General features: G+C 56.7%; 2 protein-coding genes across 16 annotated transcripts in view; both read right to left on the bottom strand.

Annotated features, from left to right (window-relative positions):
- Window positions 1-3,443: 3,443 nt before the first annotated feature.
- Window positions 3,444-22,963, bottom strand: ENDOV (endonuclease V). 12 transcript variants are annotated; one of them, XR_012589974.1, is made up of 10 exons: window positions 22,569-22,963; window positions 21,974-22,145; window positions 20,681-20,815; window positions 20,205-20,244; window positions 19,990-20,102; window positions 19,812-19,880; window positions 18,994-19,122; window positions 13,399-15,783; window positions 12,749-12,825; window positions 11,390-11,676 (listed from the first exon to the last, which is right to left on the bottom strand). XR_012589974.1 is itself a non-coding variant. In XM_074608045.1 (9 exons), the coding sequence occupies exons 1-9, from the start codon at window positions 22,961-22,963 to the stop codon at window positions 11,646-11,648; spliced, it is 1,161 nt and encodes a 386-aa protein (XP_074464146.1). In that variant the 3' UTR covers window positions 11,390-11,645. The 12 variants fall into 12 exon arrangements, 8 of the variants coding, with proteins under 8 accessions (XP_074464145.1, XP_074464146.1, XP_074464153.1 ...); XR_012589975.1 differs by having other exon boundaries at window positions 13,399-13,951; XR_012589973.1 differs by having other exon boundaries at window positions 13,399-13,951; window positions 18,994-19,066.
- Window positions 22,687-23,853, bottom strand: part of RNF213 (ring finger protein 213) — a 59,316-nt gene continuing 58,149 nt past the window's right edge. For all 4 annotated transcript variants that reach the window (XM_074608041.1, XM_074608040.1, XM_074608043.1 and 1 more), the window contains exon 71: window positions 22,687-23,374. In XM_074608041.1, coding sequence (XP_074464142.1) covers window positions 23,221-23,374 — 154 coding nt within the window. In that variant the 3' untranslated portion in view covers window positions 22,687-23,220. The remainder of the gene's footprint in view (window positions 23,375-23,853) is intronic.

Raw genomic sequence — 23,853 nt, 5'->3', positions numbered from 1 at the left:
CCCAGGGTCTCCAAAGGCTCAGGCTGCGAGCTCCTGCCCGTCTCTGCGCTGCCGTAGCCACAACCCACACGGGGGTGTCGCACGGAACACCCCGGGTCAGGACTCACCCCAGCGGGACACCACAGGACACCCCTTGCCCAGTATGAAGCTGCCTCCACCCAAAAGGCGCTGGGAGAGCAAACGTGCCGTTGGCTGGAGACAGGTAAAGTCTCCTCGTCCCCCGAGCCATGCTGTTGGCACGCCGGGGTCCCCGGGGAGGGATGAGCCCCCATTCCCGCTGAAGGATCGGTCCTTCGCAGCAGCTGCTCCCTGCCAGCCCCGCAGCATCCCACCCCAAGGCTTAGCTTTAGAGCAATTTTGGAAGAATCCTGATTAATTCTGAATCTTTCTGAGCTGCTGCAGAGCTCTGCTCTCCGGGGGTCCCACGAACATCCCACCCTCTCACACGTGGCTTTAGGCCACGTGTGTCACAACCTGCAGGAGCAGGAACCCCCCCACCCCGGCCCCCGCCGCGGATGTAAATATCCGCTGTAAATGGCACTTGGCTCTGAAACGTTCAGCAGAGAGACGCAAAGTTGTCTTTTTGCACCCTGCAGCTCTCTGAAGCGACCCTTCCTCAGCCGGGGCTGACACCGGGCAGCCCCCAGCAGCGGGGAGACCCCATCCCACCCACGCCGGGGGGCAGGGAGCTGCTGGGAAAGCGGGGCTGCCCCCACACCCCCCCCCCGCCCCCAAAGTCTCGCCTTCTCAGAATATTTTTGCAACCTTTTCCCGTGCTCCTCCTCCTCCTCCTGCGATTTTCCCAGCTGCTGCCGAATGGCACCTTGACAGAGCTGAGCTGGTTTCCTCCTCCCTCTCCATCCATCCCTCACGGAGGGGCTGGCATCTCAGGGGGAGCCAAGAAGTTTTTTTTTTTTGGGGGGGTGGGGTGGGAAAGGAGGGGATGCTCCTCTGGTTGGGCATCCCAGGAGGGATCCCAGCCCCATCCCAAGGGTGCGGGAGAAGGGAAGAGCAACCGATTTCCCACCGGAGGGTCCCCCAAAGCAAAGCACCGCTCCGCCACAGGAGGGGCCGCCGGTGAGCGGAAGGAAGAATCTGTCTTCCAAAGCTGATTAAAAATAGATGCGGCATCTCGCTAATTACGCGGCGTAATTAGCATTTGTTTTCCGCTTCGCAGAAATCTGCGGGGAGCGAAGCTGAGCTGGACCTTCCCCCCCTCCCCACCACCCCCCCTAACCCCCCCCGAATCTCTTGTTTGTCCTAACGTGGGGGGCAGGAGGCTCATCCCATGGAGGGATGGACATCGCGATGGGGGTCACAGCCCACCCTGTGCTGCTCTGGTACCCCCAGCCCCGGGCGGCGCGGGGACCCGCGCCGCCCGGGGCTGGGGGTACCAGGGCAGCACAGGGTGGGGGTCCCCACACACCCTCTCCCACACTTAACACCCCCCCCTCATCAGCCCATCTGCGCCCAGGCTGCAAGCAACAGATGACGAAGCTCCACAGCCCCCCTGGGAATCAGGTCAGCCATAGCCTGCAGCGGATTTTAAGGTTCATCATCCCGCGGGATGCTCTCGGGCGAGTCGGAGATGCCACAGGGCAGCCCCACGCCAGCGGCTGCCCCCCGCCCCCACACCCCGAGCCCCAGGCTGGCGGAGAGAGGAGGAGGGATGCAAAGGCCTGGATCGCCCCACGAGCCCCCTCCTGCCAGGGAAGGGAGAGGAGGGACGCGGGGCTCCGTCACGCCGCTGACTCGGTGCTTGCAAAAGCCGGGGAGCGGCAGCCTCCCCCCAGACACCCGCACACCCTCCTGCCCACCCCACCCCCGGGGTGGGCAAACCCCCGCCAAGGGGACTGAGCTGTGCTGATTTATCATAGAATTGTCAGGGTTGGAAGGGACCTTAAAGATCATCCAGTTCCAACCCCCCTGCCCTGGGCAGGGACACCTCCCACTAGATCAGGGTGCTCAGAGCCCCGTCCAGCCTGGCCTTGAACCCCTCCAGGGATGGGGCTTCCACCACCTCTCTGGGCAACCTGTTCCAGTGTCTCACCACCCTCATGAAGAACTTCTTCCCAACGTCCAGTCTGAATCGACCCATCTCTAGTTTTAATCCATTCCCTCTAGTCCTACCGTCACCCGACATCCTACAAAGTCCCTCCCCAGCTTTCCTGTAGGCCCCCTTAAGATACTGGTAGGCCACGATAAGGTCTCCTTGGAGCCTGCTTTTCTCCAGACTGAACAACCCCAACTCTCTCAGTCTGTCCTCACAGGAGAGGTGCTCCAGCCCTCTGATCATCCTCGGGGCCCTTCTCTGGACACGTTCCAGCACGTCCGTACCTTTCTTGTAGCAGGGGCTCCAGAATTGGACGCAGTACTCCAGGTGGGGTCTCACCAGAATGGAGTAGAGGGGGAGAATCACCTCCCTCGACCTGCCTTCCCAAGACGGGAGCGGGACCCCGTCTCCCCAGCGGAGCCCAGAGCCCCCATGCCCAGCCCCAGCTCACACCAGCCTCCTCTCCAGCCTCCCCCCAGCACCATCCTACGCCCACAGACCGGGTTGTGTCATTGTGCCCGTGTTAGATTTGGGACGGCTTGTGCTTCACAATTGGCAACACTTTCTTCTGCCTCCCCAGATCACCCATATGTTGGTGCCGTTAATATTCATGAACTCTGTGGAGGCATCCAGGGCTGGGAGAGGAGCCCCCGGCACCAGCATCCAGCTCTCACGGCTCACCCCAGGGGTGCCGAATCCCCAGGGATGCCCGGGGATCCTGGCTGCTCTCCGGGCTCTCTCCTGCGGCAGGATTGCTCCCTGGAGCCGGGTGTGCCCACAGCCCCTCTGCGCTGCGCTTGGCCGCCCCGGCTGCGAGTGAGTCCCCAGCCCTGATGCTGCAGCCTCGGCCCTTCCTTAGCCCCGGCCACCCCGCAGCACCATCGCACGCCCGACATCCAGGACCCTTCCCCAGGGCTGGACCGGGGGCATCATCCCCCACGCGCTCCGGCAGCGGCTCTGCCCTCCTTTACCCAACCGCTTGGGCGATTTAAGGAGCAGCTTTTCCATCCTCGGTGGCTTCCCTTGCTCCAGGCGCCGCAGCCACACGGTCCAAGCGCAGATCTTGGCAGATCCCGGGGAAGGAGGCAGGAGAACAGCAAACAGCACGGCGGGGGGAGGCTATTTTCAGCAAAATGAAATTTATCCGCCCTCAGTCGGAAGGAGAGGGGAGGCTCCGGCCGGCTGTAGGGTCGGCTTCGCAGAGCAGCCTGACCGTGGGGCTTCGACCCCCGGTGCCCCCCCTGGGCTGTGGGGGGGACTCTGCTCAGCGGGAGCGCCCGGGAGAGGCTGTGGTATTGTCCCCGAGGGATTGGGACCCCCCTGGGCCGCCTGCCCCCGCGGTGGCCGCAGTGGTGCCAGTCACAAGCAATAACCACATCAAATTAATTGGATACCGGTTTACTGCAAACAAAGAGAAACCAAGCGACATTTACCTAGCAAACTAATTGATATCCGAGTAATTTGCTGGAGAAACCTTGTTATATGCCAGCTGGATTTCCCAAACCCTCCCAATCCTGCTCATTACAAACAAGGTTTGTGTGTTAATCAGAGAGCTTTAATCACATTGCTACCCACCGTAGTTTTCAGCAAGTTACAAAGCCACCAGATTTATCACAGGCTTTCAGATCCTAGACGCTCTCTTAAGAATTTGTCTGGTATTTTATTAGCGGGCACTAATGCTTTTCGTGAAGAAGACGGACATTTCTCTTTCAAGCGAGGACACGGGAGCCGGGCTGGCTCGCAGCAACACCTCTCCTCCCTTTCATCTCCTTCCCGCGCCCGGCATGGCGGGCACGCAGCCCTCCCTCCAGACGTGCCACTGGCCCGGTTAATCACATCCTCCCGATCCGCGCACAAACGGGAGCTGCCACCACACGGGAGAAACGGCTCCAGCCAAAACATCAGCCGGGAGATGCTGGTCCATCCCCCACCCCCGGCAGAGCCACCCACGTCAGCAGGGCGCGAGGCAGGAGTCCCTGCCTTCACCGGGGGCCTCCCGTGCACAAGGTTCTCAGGAGCCCTCAATAAATATAACATTAAAAAAAAAAAAAAAAGAAGAAGAAGAAATAAATCGATGCACCGGCTCACAAGCACCAGCAGTGGAGTGTGAACAGCTGGGGGTTTGCAGGCAGGGGTACAACAAGCCAAGCAGCAAGTCCAAGAAAAGCAAGAAAAAGCACGTTCCTAAGGAAACATTCTGCATCAAGCCCTTGAGTTGGGAACTAACCCAAGAATTAATTACAGGCTGATTTTACGGCCTTTATTTTGTGTTTTTCAAGCTGATCAGAGCAGGGACAGAAGTGCTCCGAGCGTGCCCTCACAGACGGGAGCCGGCAGGTGCGGGGACTCGCAGAGCACCCGTGCGCAGGCCCCGGGGGCTGCACCCCCAGGAGAGCGGCCAGCCCCATTCACCTTCTCCTTGGCCACCACATCCTCCTCCTCCTCGAGCCCGGGCGCCGCGGGAGGAGGCTCGCTGCCGCGTCTGCTCAGAAGCCACGGCTCTTTGGCCCCTCATAAATCCAGCCAGTAGCCCAAGAGATGGAGTGGGCACCTTCTCGCATCCCCCAGCCCCTTCCGACCCCCCCGGCGCGGGGCAGCCCGTGGTCCCGAACCCGGCAGAGCTGCGGCTGCTGGGGTCACAGCCCCCCTCAGCCCCTCCAGGCGGGCAGGCACTGCTGGCCCCAGGTCTAGAGGAGCAGGTGGCACAAAGAAATCAGGTCTTCACTCTCATCTGCCCAAGCGGAGAGCGTGGCACATCCCCTGCCTCCCCTCGCCCTCCCCAGTCGCCTCCCCAGGCGGGGGGCACGGCCACGGCGCGGCTCAGAGGCAGCCCCCACCTCCAGAACGGAGAGATCTGTGCGAGCACTGCAGACCTACTGCCTTTTCCTGGGCTGAGCCCTGGACAAGCTGCTCCATCACCCTAACGACACAGCTCATAATTATCTCATTTGCTATTAATTTGGATGTCACGAGAAATTTCACTCGTTTGCTTTTAATTAATATGGCCCTAAAATAAAGCCGGGGGCTGGCAGGACTCCAGCAAGAGGCGTCTGCATCAGCATGAGAGAGGATGAACCGAGACCAACAAAGGGAAGAGAGGTTGGGGTGGAAAACTATTTATGGGACTAAAGGAGACAAGCGCAAGGGCCCAGCGATGCTCCCCAACCTCACCAGTGCCCTCGGCACGCGCGGGCGCTCTCTGCACGCACCCACCAGCGCAGCCAAGGCACAAGAGGCTTCTGGACACCCTGATGAGGCTCAGCTGTCCCAGAGAGGACCAACACTAAAAATGCCTGTTTACAGCCAGAAATTGTGGCCCAAAGCTGGGGAACGGCCTCCCTGCTCCGGCCAGAGCCGAAGGGATAGAGCCAATGGCACACAGATGCCCCGGCCAGCGCTTGGCAAGCCAAACGCACTGGGCACACGGGAGGGGAAGCTCAGCTGCAGCCTGGGGGTGACATCGCGCCCAGATGGTGGCTTGATGCCACCAGTCTGCAGATGGACACGGTTTGGGGGAAACATGGGGGAAACAGCCCCCCCTAAATCCACCTGACCAGCACAAGTCAGAAGGGAAGAGAAATGAGAACTGGGGGGGCCGAGAGGGGGGGAAATCCCAACAAAACCACTTTCCCCGTCCTCAGCGTGAGTGTCCCAAAATACAAACCCTGAGTCACCAGAGCTCAGCCCTTGCAATGCAAACTGCACAGGCAGCATCCAGCCTGCCACAAGCTCCAGACACGGAGGTGGGGATTCATCTCACCCAGCTTTAGACGCCTGTGACCGAGTTACTCATCTGGACTCCCTCAACCACCAGAGAGGAAACAGACTCGCAGCCTAAAGCGCCTTCTCTCCCTTATCAGGGGAGCCCAGATAAGCAAGGCACGTGCCGAGATCTTCCTTTCCGATCTCTAGGTGTCCACAAAAAGCGTGGTGGAAGCAGATCCGGAGAATCTGTAGCAGAAAAAAAAAATCATTTGTCATTTGACAATCATTATCAAGGCAAATCTTCTGTCTCCCTTCACATCCTCAGAGGGCAAACAGAGCTGCAAAACACGTGGCCGTAAGAGCTCGCAGGAGGCAGGTGAGAAGCTCCTCCCCGGGAGGGTGGCACCGATACCACGTTCAGAAGGGGAATGGGTTTGTTTCCTTGTGCCAGCCCAGGTTTGCATGGAGAAGCTCCTAAGCAGCCCTTGTTCTGCCTCCAACCGCGGGCAGGGCTGAGCCTGACCCGCAGCAGCCCAGCCTGCGGCGAGGGAGCTCCGCATGGGGCAGCTCAGGTTTAATTAAGCCCGTGCAGGCTGCGTCTGTTGATGAGCCCAAGGCACGGCAGCCAGAAAGGGCTCTCCAACATGTGCATCTCAGCAGGGCGAGTGACTCCCTCCAGCCTCCCCACCAGCGCAGCCAAGAAATGGTTCCTGCTTTAATTACCAGGTTCCTGGAGGCAGGAGGTGGCCGCGGGGCCGTGGCCGGGAGCCCGGGGGGGAACACGCAGCCCCCTCCTCGCTGCCACGGCTCCGAGAGCCACCCGGCCGCGTGCCCCGCACACAGATGCCGTGCACCAGGGGCAGATCCAAGCGTTCCCAAGAACGGGCAGTTCTTTAAAGCTTTCCTACTCGCACATCCCCTCCCGGCAGCGTGTTCTCACGCAGGGGAGGGATCAGGCACGCTCCACACCCCCAACACGACTCCAGCAAGAATCATTTTGCAGAGCTGTCTCGGTGCCACATCTCTTACAGAGAGAGGGAGGGAGTCGGGAAACCCAACCCGCACGGCACATCCCTCCAAAGGGGCCGGGGAGCAGCCGGGGCAGCGCGGGGGGACGCCGGTGCCACAGCCCAGCCCCATCTGGCAGCACCGGCTGAACGACAAGGCAGCAGAGGGGGCGGATTAGTTTAATCAAAGGTAGTCAGCCTTAATCCGTCCTGCGGGCACACAGCAGCGGGGCGAGGGCTGTGTTACGGTACGCCATTTCACTGCACGAGAAGCTAAAGAACTATCCCGACAACCTTCTCCTTTTTACAGAGCCCCCGCTGTAGCCACAAGAGAGGATTCAATCTCCTGCCTTCGTCTCCCCATTTTCTTCCCCTGTGGTTTCACTCCATTCTATTACTCCTTCCCACCCGCGTCCCAGATTTTTGCCAGCCCTTAGTAACTTATATTTAGCAATTAGTGCTAGAGAAGAGCTCTGCCCCAGCCTGCGGCCCCTGCTCCTCAGCCGGGAGGTGTCCCTGCGCGGCCACATCCCTGCCCGGCCCCGGGGCGGGCAGGAGGCACCGCTGCTGCTCTTCTCCCCCGGCTCCGGCCCCGCGCCCGGACACCCGCACCACTGAGGAGTTACCAACCACCGAGCCCCCTTCAGAGACCCCCAAACGCACCACTGAGGAGTTACCAACCACCGAGCCCCCTTCAGAGACCCCCGAACACTCACAGGCAGAAACGCTAAAGAGAAAAGTATCCTCGGTGATAATTAAAGGCAAGGCTTTATAACAAGTCAGCAACAAGTTGTTGGAACCGGAGAACAAATACCCAGAAAAGCTCATTTCCAGCAAGCAGGGAGCTAAAAAGGAAGAGATGTGATGAGTTCACTCAGGAAGAACACTCAGGCTCCAGCCTCTGAGTTTCTATTAAGGGGAGGTTTCATGCATTACAAAGCGATTTTCCCTTCCCTAGTTTATAAACCAATTAGATAAAGACCAAGTTAATCCCTTATTGTGTTCAGAGAGCCACGAGTAGACACCAAACACAGAGATTAGTCCATTTAACCACCTCCCCAGGTTTCGGCAGCCGAGAGCACATCGTACGGGACAGGCAAACGCTAAACCCAAGCGGAGCGGGGCCCTCAGCTCCGCGGGGTCCGCAGGGAGGGCTGCACGGTCCCGCCGCCAAGGCAGCCCCCCTCCTCCAGCTAAACCCTACAAAGGTAACTTTAATCCAAAGTCATCCGATCTCAGGAGTTTACCTGCACTCGGAGTAAGGAGAGCGCAGAGACAACGCCAGGTCACGCAGAGGGATGTGGCAGCAGCCACGCCTGGGGGAAGCACCGCATAGCAATGCTTTTTTTTTTTTTAATCAAAAACAAGCAAACAAACAAACAAAAACCATTAGCTTTTCCCACTTCGCCCCTGCAGGCAGAGGCCGGCTGCGGTGTTACCAGCCCCGGCTCTCACCGGGTGACCCCACAGGCCACGCGCGCACCAAAAGCCCGGCACAAAGAGCAGAGCCCAGCTGCCGCCCCACGTTCCTGGTGAGAAACCAGGCTCGAGGCAGCCCAGCTCACGTCTGCTGCTGCAGAACCTCCACCAACCAGCGCACCCCAACCCCCTCACGATCAAACACCACGCAGGAGCGCACAGAGACACAAACACAGCAGAAGAGCTTAAAACTGCAGCCACTCACCCACTCGAGCTGCGCAGCCAGATCAGAAGGAGCTTCAGTCCCACCTCCCCCCTTTTCTAGCAGGGCATCCCCCCCAGACCCCCCTGGGGCACAGCTGAGCCAAACGAGGGGCTTCAGCACCTGAGAGAAATTTGCAGCGGGAGTGGTGTGACCCAGAACGTGGGCGAGCCCTGCGCCACCCCCGCGCGGGCTGACCGCTCCCCGGGCCAGCAAAGCCCAGGCCAAGGCAGTCAGCCAAAAAACCGATGGGTTTCTCTGGTGTTCTGCCCGGGAGATCTACGAAACGGCCGTCCCCTGCCCTCAGCGTGCCACGTGTGCCTAAACTTGTGACAGGCTGTAGAAGACCCTGTCCCTGTGGCTTTGTGAAGCTGGTGCTTCACGTGTGGTTGGAACGAGGAATGGATGAACCGCTCGCTGCTGACAGCGGTCCCGTGGCTCCTGGGAATGGTCCCAGACCAATTCCTCCCAGTAAGAGCTCACCAGTTAGTACCTCTGCCCTTACCAGTTAGGGGGGGTCCTGCAGGGCTCATCCCAAATCCAACAGTTTTGACAGAAAGGGAATGGAGGGTGTTTGCGGGAGCACAGGAGGAGGGGGGGGGCTGTGCACAGCGAGCCCGCCCTCGTTAGGCCAGATTGAGTTTCCTATTGCAGGGAGAGTGGGCTACCACTGCTAATTACAGGGCTAATAGTTCTCCATCCCAGGAGGTGACTGCCAGGGTCCCCTCCTCATCACACCTGGAGCTGGGAAGCAGCGTTTTGGCTGGGCTAACGGAGCGGCTGGGCTAGGTGGTGGACGAGGGAGGCGGCCGCGCCAGCGAGGCTGCTCCACGGCGTTCATTTGCTTCACTGGTTTCTCAAGCCGCAGTCAGCGCGGTCGCAAGGTTGATTTTTAGGAGGCTCTGTCTCCACGCTGTTCCCTTGAGACGGGGGACACGGCAGTGTGGGAAGAGGTGCTGCCCTCGCGTCCCCTCGGCTGGGGATGGCTGCCCACCGCCTCCCGCACGCCTCTCCCCTGCCAAAACCAGCGACAGACACGAACCCAAACGCTCCCTCGTGCCCTGGCCCGCCAGGCAGCCCCTCTGATCCCACGCACATCCCCGGCATCAAAGGAGCACGCTTCCACTGCGGCATTCTTCCCTTCCCGGCCTCTGTCCACCCACGGAACAAACTCCCCTGTGAGAACAGCTTTGAGGCTGCCTCGCAGCCGGCACGCTCCTTCTCGGGGCCTGAAAACTGCAGCTGCTTCTGGCTTTGTCTTTTAAAAGGTATCAATCAGCAAGAGTTTTTGGGGAAGCACCCTGTCCCCCTCTCCAGCGCTCCCAAGGACCGGCCCAACAAAGCTCCCCACCAGGCCCCGGCGCAGCCACGCTCGTCGCTCCCCACCTTTTCCCCACCCGGGTGCCAGGACGCGGCGCCGGAGGGTCCGGCCCAGCCGCCCATCCAGCAGGTGCCGCACAGACACGCAAAAGGGGCCGAATGCCCTCTCTACCCAAAGCGGCACCAAGACCGAGGCGGCAGCCAGAAAAAGGCAACAAAAGCTGCAAGATAAATTTATGCAAAATTGCCTGGCTGCATTTAATACCAACCACAGTGGCCCTGACCCTGAGCACCCCTCTCCCCTCCCAGGAAAACATCCTTTTTCCCCCTTCAGGCTGGAATCTTAACACGGCCATGGTTTTTTAAATCAACATGCCAGAGTTTTGGCTGCATTCAAGAACTCCTATATCTGCTCCTGTTGATCTTCAGATATGGTCAGGAAAAACCTTCCGAATACGAGCAGGAACCCACACCTTTGGAGGAAAGGCTTTAGTGCTGCAAATTGGACGAGACTCGCAGTATTGATTCAGGGATAACAACTGTTTGCTCTGTGCTCTGCTGCCAAAGCAAGGCTTCACAAAGGGCTAACCTGACTGATGGGTGGTGCTCCAAGCGGACTGGGCGCAGAGAGCTTCCTCCTGACCTGACAGGAGCGCTCCCAGTCCACTCAGACTGCAAAAACTCAAGCCTGGGATCCGGCCACCCCAACTGATTTGTGTATTAGGAGGGCCCTCCCTCCGCATTCTCCGTGATGGGCAATTCCCTTTTCCCCTGAGATGATCCTCCCTCCAGGAAGAGCTGGTCTGCACCGTGACCCCCCCACCTCAGGTGATGTGGAAAGCGTGGCGGCAGTGTGGGAAAAGGTGCTGCCCTCGCGTCCCCTCGGCCGGGGATGGCTGCCCACTGCCTCCCGCACCCCTCTCCCCTGCCAAAACCAGCGACAGACACGAACCCAAACACTCCCTCGTGCCCTGGCCCGCCAGGCAGCCCCTCTGATCCCACGCACATCCCCGGCATCAAAGGAGCACGCTGCCACACTGGGTACCATCGTGCCCTTCCATCCGAATCGCGCTTCGGCGGCAAAGCCCAGCAAGTTCCCACCATGACCAGCAACACAAGAGCCCCATGTGCCCAGCACAGACACGACCCGCACACAGCCACGGAGGCCGGGTCGCTGCTGCATGCCACCACGGCAGCAGGCGTGCAGAAGCCACCGACACCACATAGACAGCAAGCTTCTCAGGTTCTGGAGTCCAGACCTCCGAGCCTCTTCCAAAATCCGCAGCAGACTGTTGGCTCCGTCCCCTCCCTCGTGAGTCAGACGCCCACCTGAAACACAGCGTCCTCTGCCCGTCTGTCAGGACCAGCCGGAGCTGCGTTCCTCCGGGCTTCTGTTCCCCGGAGACGGGCAAAGTGACTGTGAGAGTACAGGCTGCAGGGACTGGGTGGAAGCCATTCCAAAAACGAGGAGAAGGGAAGTCTCTGTGCCACAGAGGTGTGGTGGGAGCCAAAGGCCAGCTCTGAAGTTTGTTTATAACTAAGTGCAGTGCCCCAGCACCTCTTTGTAAATCACCTCCTGCAATTGCCCAAGTACTCAAATAAGTTGTTGCAAACTTACAAGTGTGCCTTTGCTTACACAAATATTTTTATAATGCTTAAAAATCAACCCTGAGAAATACGCCCTAAACATTATCCTTGCACAGAAGCAGCTCTGCCGGCCCACCAGGACCACGCAGGGCGGCTGGCGTTGTCCTGACTGACACGGCCTTGCGCTGCTCTCCCTGGGGTGGCTCTCGGCTGTCGCACTCGACAAAACCACCGTCGTGGTGGAGGAGAGGATCCAGTCAAGAGGAGCCCCGCAGTTTCTTCTGGCATCAGACTAACCATCCAGTTCAGCCTCCTTTTTTCCACTAGGAAGAAAAACAAGGAAGGGTCACAGACTTGAAAACCAGAAACCAAGATGACGAACAATGTCACTTAAAAGGGGCTCAGACACACTGGTTTTGAGATATATGGTCATAAATGGAATGAGTTTGGGTTTTATGTTGCACAGACGTCCAAACTAGCTAGCCTTTGTGTGAGCTTCAGCATCAGCCGTGGCAGGAAGGCGTTTGAGGTGTTAGAGATGCAGCTCCAGCACAAACGGGGACACCCAGCCTGGCACTGCACAGGGCTACCCCACGGGCTGGCCACGCTGTGCAACTGCCGCTCCAAGAGCAGAGAAAGCCCCTTCTTTTGCTTCTGGGTGCATGACTCAAAGAATAGAGGAGCTGAGCAGAGCACGATGAGTTGCACCAGCCACATGTCCTAAGGAGTCCATCAGGAGCTGCCTCTGGCAGTCACTGCTGCCACCGGCAACCTTCACTCCTTCTGGTCCAGCAGGACCCTCAGAGCAGAGGGGGCTTTCAGTCCTTCATTCATCCCCGAGCAGCTCCTCAGGCAGGGCCACCCGGTACCTGTCCAGCCTGGCACTAGTGTGGGTCTGAGGGAACCCAACAACGCTCTTGTGAACTCTGCTGCAGCAGCTGCGCAGCCACAACACCAGGAACTCCTGTGCCTCGGTGGACCTGCTGTGGATTTACACCATCTGACTGAGCGGCCGCCGGCCTACGTTATGCAAGAGTGGGGGAGTCTGACCCTCCCTGTGCTTTCTGCGGGCAGAAACCAGCTCCCCGCAGGATATTTCTGTTCACCCTCGTGTCACACCTGTGGGCGTTAGCGCTTTGCTTATCGCAGGCGCCAGAAACAGACCAAATCCCCAGTGACCTTCCCCAGCCTAGGACACAGTGCTCTGCGGAAGAAACGTGTGAAGTAGCATGGCTACCATCGCCAGAAATCACCCGTTATGGAGGCAGCATGTGTCCTGATGTCACTTGAGCTCACCTTGTTACCCCATCTGTCCCTTTAATGCCATTACTGAAGATCGTTACATGAGCAGATCCCCTTTGGAGAGGCAGCTGCTCGGGCTGCCCACACACCTACCTCTCTGGCCCAGAAGACGTGACCTCCAGTGGTGAACACAGCTGCTTCCGAATATACTCCCTCGATCTAATATCAGCCTGGAATTAAGGAGGAAAATGAGTGAAAATGGACTGAGCAGCCTGCTTGGTGCCTCCCCTTTGTTCTCTCAGTAGGCCCCTGCGCACCCTGATGTCAGTACATCACAAATAGCTTTTGTATGACTCCGTTGCAGAGGAACCTGCATGTTTCTTTCCTTGTTCGGTTTCTGTGCCTCACTGCAAGCTGCTTGTGAGAATGAAGACTTAAAATGAAATAGAGGATCCTGGAGTACAGTCCATTTCGGAGGCAGAAACAACATTCGCTGAACCCTTGCTGTCTGCCCCTTTACTTCTCACAGGAGTAGGGAGGTGAGACACGGGGCACAGGCAGGTCCTGCCAGCTGGTGCCTAATGTCTGCTCAGCCCCGACCTACCCCAAGCACGGCGGGATGAACAGCCAAAGTGGGACCCAGACTGGGCTTCCTCAGCAAATCCCGGCTGCAGCTGAGTGTCACCAGCCTTCACCAAGGGTCCCTACGGGACCCAGAGGATGAAGGAGCACAGGCTTCCCGCCCACACTGCAGCGCAGTGAGCCTTCCTGCAGCAAGCACTGACCCAGCTGGCATCCCTCACCTTATCCCTACGCTGAATGGCTCCTAAGATGTCCTCCTCGTTGTCCAGGGATGTGACAGGCCAGCGAGGATTTCCAGAGGCTTTGTAAGGTGTTCGCTGGCAAAGGGAGAGCTGCTGAGGTGATGGGCTGCTTTCCCATTGTGCCTTATCTCTCCGCCAGAACTGCAACCCCTCTCTGGTGAACCCCGGCAGCAGAGCTGGACTGGAGGAGTCCTGGGAGCCTGAGAGTGGTCTAGTGCTTTCGTCCTTCGAACCGACCCAAATGACTTCTTCCACAGGTAGGCACCTCCAAAGGCAATGCAGGAAAATGTAACGAGCAGCTAAGCTGCTTCACAGGCCTTCCCCGGCAACAGCTCATCACTAACCGATGAGAGATGGAACAGACTTGTTAGAAACTTGAGAGCAGGGTAAGTCTTCCTTCCCTCAACAGGAGATGTTCCAAAAAGCAAACCAGTGCTCCCACTGAAGCAACAGAAGCCGCTCCGCCACCCTCGCTCTGTGAAGGGATCGCACGCTGCGATCACATGCAGGTCTCCGTAGTGCTCAGGGGTTCCTGTGTGTCAGCAAAATGCTCACAGATAAAGAAGCTCAAAAAGAATGACTCCCCTTCAGCCCAGGGCTCTGCCCACTCTTCTATTTCTTTGGTCCTTCTTCACCCCTTCTGCTCAAAGCTATCGAAAACCTTCAGCCTACGCTGAAGTGTGTCCCCTGGCACCCAGAAAGTTGTCGGAGAGCCAAAACCATACGGATGCGAAGGCAGGTTTCTGCAGCATTGCAAAGCAATTTAGCATGGGACAGTGGCTCATAGATCCTTCCTCAAAAGGTGAGGAAATACTGGAGCTTTTTATTGACTCATCCCAGGGCAGCAGAATGCCCCATGGACTCTGCTGCAATAACCTGCACTGCACACTCAGTGGAACAGAGCTGTGTCCCAGCACCGCGCTGACAGGGACCCCACTGGCACCGCAAGCAGGTGCGGGGCTGCAGCCTCCAGGCTCACAGCGCTCCACGATCATCTTTATAGATGTGACACTGCAATGTTCCCAGAGGATGAGCTTTTCTGGTCACTATTAGCTGAGACCTGGGACTCTGCCCTCCACAGGAAACTGTAAATCGAGAGGGAAAACGGGACTACGGAGAGGGCTGTGAAGACTTTGGGAATACAGCAATCCAGCGGGCGACTCCTCAACAGGACATGGGATGAAAAGAGAGAAGCTGGCATTGCCCGTTCTTGTACCCATCCCTCTCCTTCCTCTGTTCCAGCAGCTGTATGGTGCAGCAACAGATGGAGAAGCACACCACTCGTCTGCTGCATATCCTTTTCCCTAGGCAAGAGCTTGGCTCATCCTGCCTATGCGTGCTGGCTGCGCGACGGTGACCATACAGCTAAAGCAGGTAAAAACACCCGCTAAAAGCAGAGACAAGACGCAAGCACATCCTTGGCTCTATCGCTTCTTGGCAGCCGTTGCAAGGCAAGTGACTGACACACCCTTCGCACTGTCCTGCCTCACGAGTCCAAAGGCAAAGCTGCCAAGGAAGACAGCGGGAGCACTTTACACGCCGGACCGTATCCATGCTCTGGGCTCTGCTTTCCAGTACCAAAATCAAAAGGAGTAATGTTGAGGCTACCAAAATCACAGTGCACTGCCCTTCTCATTGGAATTGATCTCGGAGCCATCACCAAACCTCATCAAACCCACCCTCATGCAAGTGTCCCGTTCCTGCCTCTTCTGATATAGTCTCCTGGGACATGAGCCCTCCTGCGCTCACCAAGAAAACCAGATTGTGGTGTCTTATCAGCAGTGCAGGACAGCATGTGGTCAGAGTGGGGCAAGGAGAACACCAAAACGGAAATCTCAAGAGCTACAGAAAGCGTTGCTGGGCATTTACTGGATGTTCTTGCCCCCCAGAAGTGTTACTGTTCAGCTTTACAGTGCAGAAGACTCTTGGATGGTATCATAAGCATGCAGATCCTGGGCTCTTGAGCACCTTCGAGAACTGGGAGTTGATTTTTACATTCCCTCCAAGTTTTTTTCTCTTTTAGAAACTTCCTTTCTCAAAAACACTGCTTTGCTGTGACATTTTGGAACAGCTGCTGTGCCCCACCTCAAAGGCAGAGTGTCTCTCTCCACTTAAAAAGCAGTATGTGACCTTCCCAGCTGGAAAAGCTTCACAGCACATGATGATCATGCTAATAAAGTGGGTTAACGCATCCCCAGTGGCTGTCCTTGAAGCACTTGCCGCTCTCATCGCTGGGCTGCTTCTGAAGAGCCTCTCCCGTACCTCAAGAAGCTCCCCACCGCCCTCCATCCCTAGTCAGATGTCTCGGGTGGAGGCTCTGCCGGCTGGAAACGCAGCTCCACAACTGCTTAACGATTCTGCGAGCTTGAGAAGGAAAAATAGTTACATAAGGGGTGGTTTGTTTGGGAGATTTTTTTTTTCCTTTCTCTCTATAATTGGACAGTTTCATAACCGAACTGACAAATAACTTTGATCACTCCTCAGGATAAGAGATTACGTGATGTATTTTATAACGAGGGAAGGAGGCTGTTCAATAGAGTCCCTACTGGGAGACCAAGGTAGCAAGAGTCACATCTACAAACCGTTTTTCTAGGGAAGAAAAACCCCAACCACGTTCTGCTGATAACATAAGCTAATGCTTGATTAGGTGGCAAATTACTGGCCAGTCCTCACTCCTAACACAGTGCTGAGACACAGCTTAACCCAGCGTATTAACCAAGAGGCTAATCAATAAGATGGATAACTGTCCAGTAATAATCCTCACAGATTGTTTCTATTTTCAGAGGGGACTAGTGCTGGCATTGGGGTGTGGAACTGTTGCTTTGCCTATTTTATGAGGGGCAGTGGTGGTCCCTGTGTACACGGCAAGCTTGCACTAGGGGGTACACCTGGAGGGAGTCAGAGTTTCAGGGTATCTGCTACTGATTTCCCTGCTGGGCAGCGGCAGCTATTCACACAGAGGAGAGGGACGATGGCTTCTTTCTCAGTTCTCCTAAGGGCGAGTGTTTAATATTTCGCATGAAGTGACCTGCAGAAATTCACAGCTCTGGGCAGGCCTACTTCTGTCCTTCTTGGTGGGCTGGAGCAACATCAGGCTGTCCCAACAGCCACATCTGAGCCAGCAGGAACCAGCTGGGCAAGGTGCCAGCCGGAGCTAAAAGGATCATCGAGAGAGCTGGAGGCTGGTGTGCAGCCGACCAGGGACCCGGGACAGCCAGAGCAGGCGAATCAGTCCCAGCGCAATCCCTGTCAGCTGGAGAGCGATAAAAGCTTCTGTTTCCCCGCTGTGCGTGGGGATGCTGGGTCTGAGCAGGATTGGAGCGTGGGCAAACACTGGAGAGGGGTTCTGACCTCTGCCAGAAGTAGGCAAGGGCAGCTGCTCTCCGGAGGGCTTGGTATCGTTCCAGCGCCACTCAGCTTGAATGCTTTGCTTATTATTCTGGTATGACAGCTCCTGCCTACCTCAGTCCCTGTCTGGGTAGCTCCAAATGACCAAATCTCTGCAGAAGAACCACAAAATCTCACAAGCTGGCTGGGCAGAGAGACATCACCCCCTTGCAAGCAAAGTTCTCCCAGATCAGCCTCGCACTTACATGTGGAAGAAGGACTAAGTGGGATGTAAATACTGATTGCAGGTGATAATGAACTGCCCTCCACTTTCTCTGAAAGATCACTTCTCCCACCTGCATCACAGCCACAGTTCCTTTGGCAGCACGACCACCTCGTGGGCTGAATGCAAATCAAACTGTTTCTGATGACTGCCTAGATACTGCTGCGTGCCCAAGAAGCACAACAAACCCCACAGAGGCTGGCCAGCCATACCTCTAGGAAAGCAGGTTTGAGTTCCCACAACAGTCGCCCAGCGCTACACACACTGCAGCACAGTGCTGCTTTCATACAAACCATAACTGCAGCCTCAAGAGGCATGGGCAGCTGAGCTCTCTTAAGAGCTTTATGCTTCTAGGGCTACCAGAACTTACAAACTAAGAGCTAATGATCCAGCTGTCTTTCATGACACTAAGAAAGCCATAAGCACATCACTCATCAGGCCTGCAAGCTCGTTCTGGGGACACACCACAGCAACAAGGCCAAGTCAGTCATCCACGGCAGGATTCTCTGCAGCCTGCTACCTCCTAATTCCAGCTTTAGGTGCTCAAGAGGCTTCCAGCAGTGCCCTGTGTCAAGATCTGTGACAGTTACCATAGAGAGAAACTGTAACAGGGACAAGTCCCATGGAAAAGTTTAAGTATCCTCCTCTCCTGCCATCCCTCTACCTCTACAGTAAACAACTCCCTTTTGGATTTTTAATCTCTCTGTAAGGAAAGTGACAATTCATTCCATCACTTTAAATAAAGGTCGCGGTTAGAGAACTGGAAGAGCCTCAGAACAGAGACAAATGCTGGAGATAGCTGGAAACGAAATGAGGGTGATGAAAAGCTCCAAGACACCTTTTTGTTTCCAAAGGGAATGCTCTTCCCCTTTCCTCTGCACACGCCGAACTGCAGAGCTGGCTCAGAGCGCTGCGGAGGCTCCGTCCCTTGCTGGAGGAGATTGCATAAGATCCATCAACCTACTCCCGTCTGGCAGGTAGTGGTTTATGAGATCAGAAACTCCAGTCTGGTATGGACACTTCAAGGTTTGTTTTCCTCTAAGGTGTTAGATTTTTGTCTGGTTTATAACTACAGACTCAAGACTCTGTTTTCACAAAACACTGCAGTACCAATGAGAAGCTCCTGTGCGCAGAGACTGCGTAACAGCCCTCAGCAGGATCCCCTCAGTGCTGCTCCGAGGAGCTGCAGAGCAAAGGTGGCCAGACACCTGACAAGCTCGGCGGTGCAGCACGCGAACGGCGTGTTCCAGGGCAATGTTAGGAACATGGACGTCTGAACGGGCCCTGCTCCCGAGGCAGTCGCTGGGTCAGACCTGCCTGAGCCACCAACAGCAGCGTGGCCCTGACAGAAAGGAAGCACTTGTCAGGCCACAAGTCTCAGGGGCTTTGCACTTCTCTAGATCCTTTCCTCAAGTCCTGCTGCCATTTAATTATTCTGAAGCTGAGCCTTGGTGGCACTGCGGCTCACTGACGGTGATCCAGTGCTGTCACCTACTGGCTGGCTGCCGCCTCAGAGCCTGCAGCTCCTTGCGGAGTGCAGTAGCAGGGAAAAGCCCAGAGGAGCAGCACTGCAGTCTGTGCTAGGCTCAAAGTGCCCAGGAAAACTGCATTTCCAGCTCCTGTGTATTAACAAACATCAGCATCAGAGAAGTCGCCTGCAGAGAGGAACCGAGAAATCCGTCAGGCTGGGTCTGCAGTAAGGGCCGTGTGTGCTTCTGGGCACTGCGTCAGTGAACAAGCAAGGAAGAAGGAAGGATCAGTTAACTACCGTGTAAACACCACCACGACAGGCCGGGGAGAACAGGCCAGCAAGAAGGGTGCCAGCTGCAGACTGTCAGCTGCAGATGGGTGGCAAACTGAGGCTCTGAAACGTCGCCAGAGGCTTGGCACCCACAGCCCTCTCCACTGCCTGCTTCCCTGCTCCAGGCCTGCCTTCCCCTTCCTCAGCTCCCCAGCTTCTGTACCTGACGGATGGGCTCCGGGATCCGGTACCTGCAGCAGGACTTGACTAGACGCACGGCTGTCTCCAGGCACACCCTGTGACCCACAGAGATATAAAGCGGCTTAGAGCTGTTGTTGTTGCTACGCAGGGCCTGTGCATTCAGAAACAAGAAAGATCAAATACTTAAGAGGCTTATTTTAACAAATACAGAGCGGCAGCTGAATTATAAGCTAGCCAGTTGCCTTCAGAAGGTGGGATGCTGGCTCTGTATTTGGCAACTCCCAGCTTTCTTGAACCTCGTCCACTTCCCAGTATCTCCTCAAAGGGACTGTTTGCCCTTTTGGACCCCTTGTGCCCCTTCCCCAAGTGCCTCACGCTGCTCTGGGAAGCAGTGAGACTCGCTAACGCAGACTATGTTGAAATACCACCACTCGCAGGAAGTTTCTTACACCTGCCCGCTTCCTTTTCTGAGTCAGATGCAGAACTTTTGCAGCACTTTTCTGAGTCAGATGCTCCCATATTGCCTCTCGGTAAGCTGCTACAGAACCGACACCTCTCCCTGACTGTGGTTCACTAACAGGAGTGCTGGCGCACGGCACCTCAGATGCCATAGCCATGGACGTGAATATGTCCAACACCTGAGCTGTCAACTCCTTCTACAAACGTCTGTGCTCACAGAAAGGGGAAAGCGGTGTTACTGGTCACCTGCTCACACCGTGTCTTCCTGAACTAACGTCACTGAGACAGTCCCACTACAGAGGCAACATCCTCCAGTGCTCCCAGCTACACAAAGCTGGAAGACTTGATGGCCAAGCAAATAGGAAACTCCCCACAGCTTACCATGCCCAGGGCTCGCCCAGAAGTGCCTGTCAGTGGGAATGTATCTCCTTCCCTCTGCAGGGAACGAATCTAGGGATAAACACACACAAGGTCAGCTGGTTAGGAAGTACTTGTATGCAGCTGTCCCAATTCTCTTGGGATATTAAAGAGTGGAAATAAGATCCCAGCCTGGCCTAACCTGCTCTCTGTGCAGCTCATCCCTGACCAAGCCATCCACCTGCAGGAGGTTCTTGGCCACTCCAATGCATGGCAGATCCGTCAGGACACCAAGGTGACAGGCCACACCAAATCCTGCCAAGACGACGACACTGTAACTGCCGGGCACCAGAGAACAGGAATCTCAAGCTGCAGCATGGAGACCCTGGCGAGCAGGGCTCTCCGGTAAAGTCCTACCTCTGGGATGGAGCAGGCCATTCCCATCTACGAGGAGTACCTGAAAAAGCAAAAAAAAAAAATGTTATTTCATGCACACTGAGAGCTGCTCAAATAGGCAAACAGTGGTGCTGGCCCTGTGAGGAAGAATTCTGTCTCAGTCCTTTTACGTCTCTCTATAAGGGTCTTCCGGCAGTGCTGCCTACACCTGACTAAACGACCAGCAGCACGAGCTCTCAGCGGCTGGCAGCACTCTCCACTGGCGCTGCACAGAGAATGGGACTCCTGTTGCCAAGGGAGGCCTGGCTGTTCATGGCTTAGCACCCCGGTCCCTAAGGAAAGGGCGACAGATCCATCGATACAACTCTGACACTGCACTTTCCGCCCCACCAGTGGAAAACAGCCGGAGACTGCATGCCAGGGGAGGGAAGAACACTTTTCAGCAGCACTCTGCACCCCCGTGACATCTCAACTTGGGACAAAGAAATACACCACACCTGGGGTCTGAGCCTGGGCTCCTCCTGCTGAAGTCTCTGAACAGCTTCCACCAGGAAAGGGACTTCTCGGAAGGCTAAGAATCCTGCCACGTACGGGGCGCTCACCGTCACCATCCGGCAATCCTCGTACAGCACCTGGGAGCAGCAGGACAGCACAGAGACAACGACCTCCAGGGCCTGGCTGTTTGCTTCCTAACTGTTTCAGAGGCATCTCCTCTGGTTTATGTCCCCTGACCTCATCTTTTTTAAAACACTCTGCCGCTGGATCTCTCCCACAAAGGCAAGGCCACTGGGTTGCGTCAGTCTGCCACTCAGAGAAGGGGGTGGGTAACGGGCTGCTGACAGAAGAGGGCTGAACATCACCTACCCTTCCCTGCTCGGGAGTGAAGTCCTTGAAACAAAATTAGGGCAGCTATTCAAATCCACAGCGGGGGACCTCAAAGTTCACCCAGTCAGAGCATTATCAAAGGGCGCCCGTCTCTGTGCAGGGACAGGCCAAAAGAAACCCTGTAAAACGGGACAAAACAACGTTTGCGCAGGGCAAGTCAAGAATCAAAGCAGGATTTGAAATTCAGTTCATAAAAATCCCGGTGGCCAGTATCGAGCTTTATTTCTCTGTTTGTTACAGGTTTTGTAATTAATTTTTATATTGCTTTGAAAGCTGAAAAAGAGACCAAACGTCTTTATTAATTCAAGTAAACAACTGTGGGATGTGAGATTCGTGGCAGTTTTGAAAAGGCTTTTATATGCTACATCCTGTATTATTAGTTGATTCCCAACAAGAACTCACAGACAAGACACCTGCTCTCAGAGCGCCACAAACGCTTCAATTCCCTCTCGACTGGCACCGAGTAACAATGATCCTTTTTGTCTCCTGGGTGGTGGCTGAGACTGATTATTTTCAACCAACGCCTAAACCGGTGCCAGACTGCTGTGCCTGACCAGGGACTACCCCTCAGCACGGCATTTTCTGATTTTCCAACTCACTGAAACGCATACTGAACCTATCCCTCAACGCCTCCTAAGTTCCCGGGGATGCTATGAGAGCGATCAGGAGCAGTTTGCTTCGCATCTTCCTCAGCTTACGTCTAAATCCGCACGCCTGTTTTCTCTCTGTTTGTCTTTCCTGCAGAAGGCAGGGCCGGCGGCTCTGCCGGACACCCGCGCCGTGAGTCCCGGCTGTGCCGGGAGGCAGAGGCGCGGTGACAACGGCCTTCGGGTGTGTTTGCTGTGAACCCCCCAGGCCGCTTCCCGGCCACAGCCCCGGCAGCGAGGCGGGTCCCTGGCCGTTACCTCCAGGGCCGGGTAGCTGAGCACCACCAGGGAGGCGCAGGCGCTGCTGTCGTCTCCTTTGATGTACGATAAATCCACGCCTCCCACTCTCTCCAGTCCGGCGAAACCGGGATCTCTCTGCCACTCCTCGGTGTCCTCCTCCACCACGCCGGCTCCCAGCCGGGCCTGCTCGCTGCGGCGGGGCGGCGCGGTGAGAGAGGGGGCCGCCCCCGGGCCTCGCCCGGCCCCGCTCCATCCCGCCCAGCACCCACCGCACCGCTGGGGGCCGAGCCCCGCGGGGGGGATCCTCTCGAGGGGACACGGGAACCGCCGCCCCCCACCCCCGCTGGCTCCGGAGAGGGGATGGGACCATGCAGGGCCCCTCGCTTCACGCTTCTCCTCAGGAGGGAAGCGGGATCGGCGGGCAGGGAAGGGGACCCCCGGGCAGGGGCCGGCCCAGGGAGCGGGGCGGGGCGGCGAAGCGGGGAGCCCCGCCGGGCCCACCCCGCCATGCAGGGCCCGGCCCGGTGCGGCGCACGGTTGCCATGGCTACAACCCCCCACACACACACACACACCCCCCACCCCCGGCGCATGCGCATCCCGCCCGCCGGTACCGTTCCCAGGCGCGGAGCGTAGCGTCCGGCGGCGGCGCGGCCCGGCCCGCCATGGCGGCGCGGCGGAAGGAGGCCTCACCTCCCCGATCCCCCCGGGAACGCGGGCGGAGAGAGGCCGTTCCGGGAAGGGAGTGAACGAGTTTTATTGGGAAGCAGCGGCGGGGTGGGAGAGGGGCCCGGCCCCGGGGTCGCGGCGGCGGCCGGGGACGGAGCGGCTTCCTTGGGCCTGGGGGGTTTTTTCCTGGGCCCGTCCTGCTCGTCGCTACCGGAGCGGCGGGAGGAGGAGTCTGTTTCTGCATCTCAATTACAAGTATACGCAGATTGTAAAAAATAAAATAAAATAAAGTTATTTTTCCCAGCATTAGGGAATGATGCTTTTTACAAAAATCCTTCATCTGCCGGTGTTCGCTTTGTTTTTAGGTTTTTTTTATGATGCCTTCAAAATAATCTCCGCTTAAAGGTGCAGCTTTGTGTCTCTCCGCGATCCTGATACATGATAGGGATGCAGCTGATCCGTGCGTCGTAAGATAGTACTGAAGTTAGTAAAAAAACGGAACCCAAACAACAAACCCCAAAACCCCAAGAATCTCCCCCACAGCACGTGTGGCACGGCGAGGCCCTGTGCGTGAGGAAGGGGGGGGAGGTACTGGTTCTAGCTCTCCCTGCGCTCTCTTTTGAAGAGAGCGGCTGCTTTCCATGTAGCAGTGGCGTGAGAGAGGAGAATCTCATCCGGGAACGTCTCCTCCAGTTCCGTAGCTAATTCGGAGTCTTTTGCATCGAGGTAAGGAAGGAGCGATTCCTTCAGGCTGGAAATCAAAGAGCAAAAGTAGTATTAATAAACAGGGTGTGGCAAACTACAAATGCCACATCATATTTCATGTGGTAGGAATGCACCAACGTTAAGTATATGGAGTTTTAATATGTGTATTTTGAACTGAGAAGGATTAAACAGCCAGTCAGACGTACAGAGAGGCTAAAGAAGCCAGAAATGGGAGGCTGCAGGTCAGAGCCAGGCTGTGTGTGTGGAAAGGTGCCTGTGCCCATCTGAGTGACTGTGCGAGTGCTTTGCGTTCATCGTTATTACAGCAGCCCCTGGTATATTCTAGCAGTGCTCCCAAACCAGCTCGTGTGAGATGAAGAGGAGTTATACATGCAGACATACAGGCAGCGTGTCCTACAAACTAGCTGCACAGTCTGAACAGTGGTTGTGCTCTGTGTCCAGCGGCGCGGCCCTTTGCCAAGGGAACCGTTCCTATCCCATGCATTTTCAGCTTATCCCGTGCAT

The sequence above is a fragment of the Larus michahellis genome, chromosome 14 (genome assembly GCF_964199755.1).
Source record: "Larus michahellis chromosome 14, bLarMic1.1, whole genome shotgun sequence".
NCBI lineage: Eukaryota > Metazoa > Chordata > Aves > Charadriiformes > Laridae > Larus > Larus michahellis.
The sequence above is the reverse complement of the archived record's forward strand: the minus strand, read 5'-3'. Positions and strand labels throughout refer to the sequence as shown.

Coding starts and splice junctions, on each gene's coding strand:
- ENDOV (XM_074608044.1), bottom strand. CDS start 22,963: ATGAAGGATTTTTGTAAAAAGCATCATTCCCTAATGCTGGGAAAAATA. Junction 19,881..19,989: donor ATGAGCTGCACAGAGAGCAG/GTTAGGCCAGGC, acceptor GTTTATCCCTAG/ATTCGTTCCCTGCAGAGGGA. Junction 6,005..18,993: donor TCCCGGAGCCCATCCGTCAG/GTACAGAAGCTG, acceptor TTTCTGCTACAG/ATTCTCCGGATCTGCTTCCA.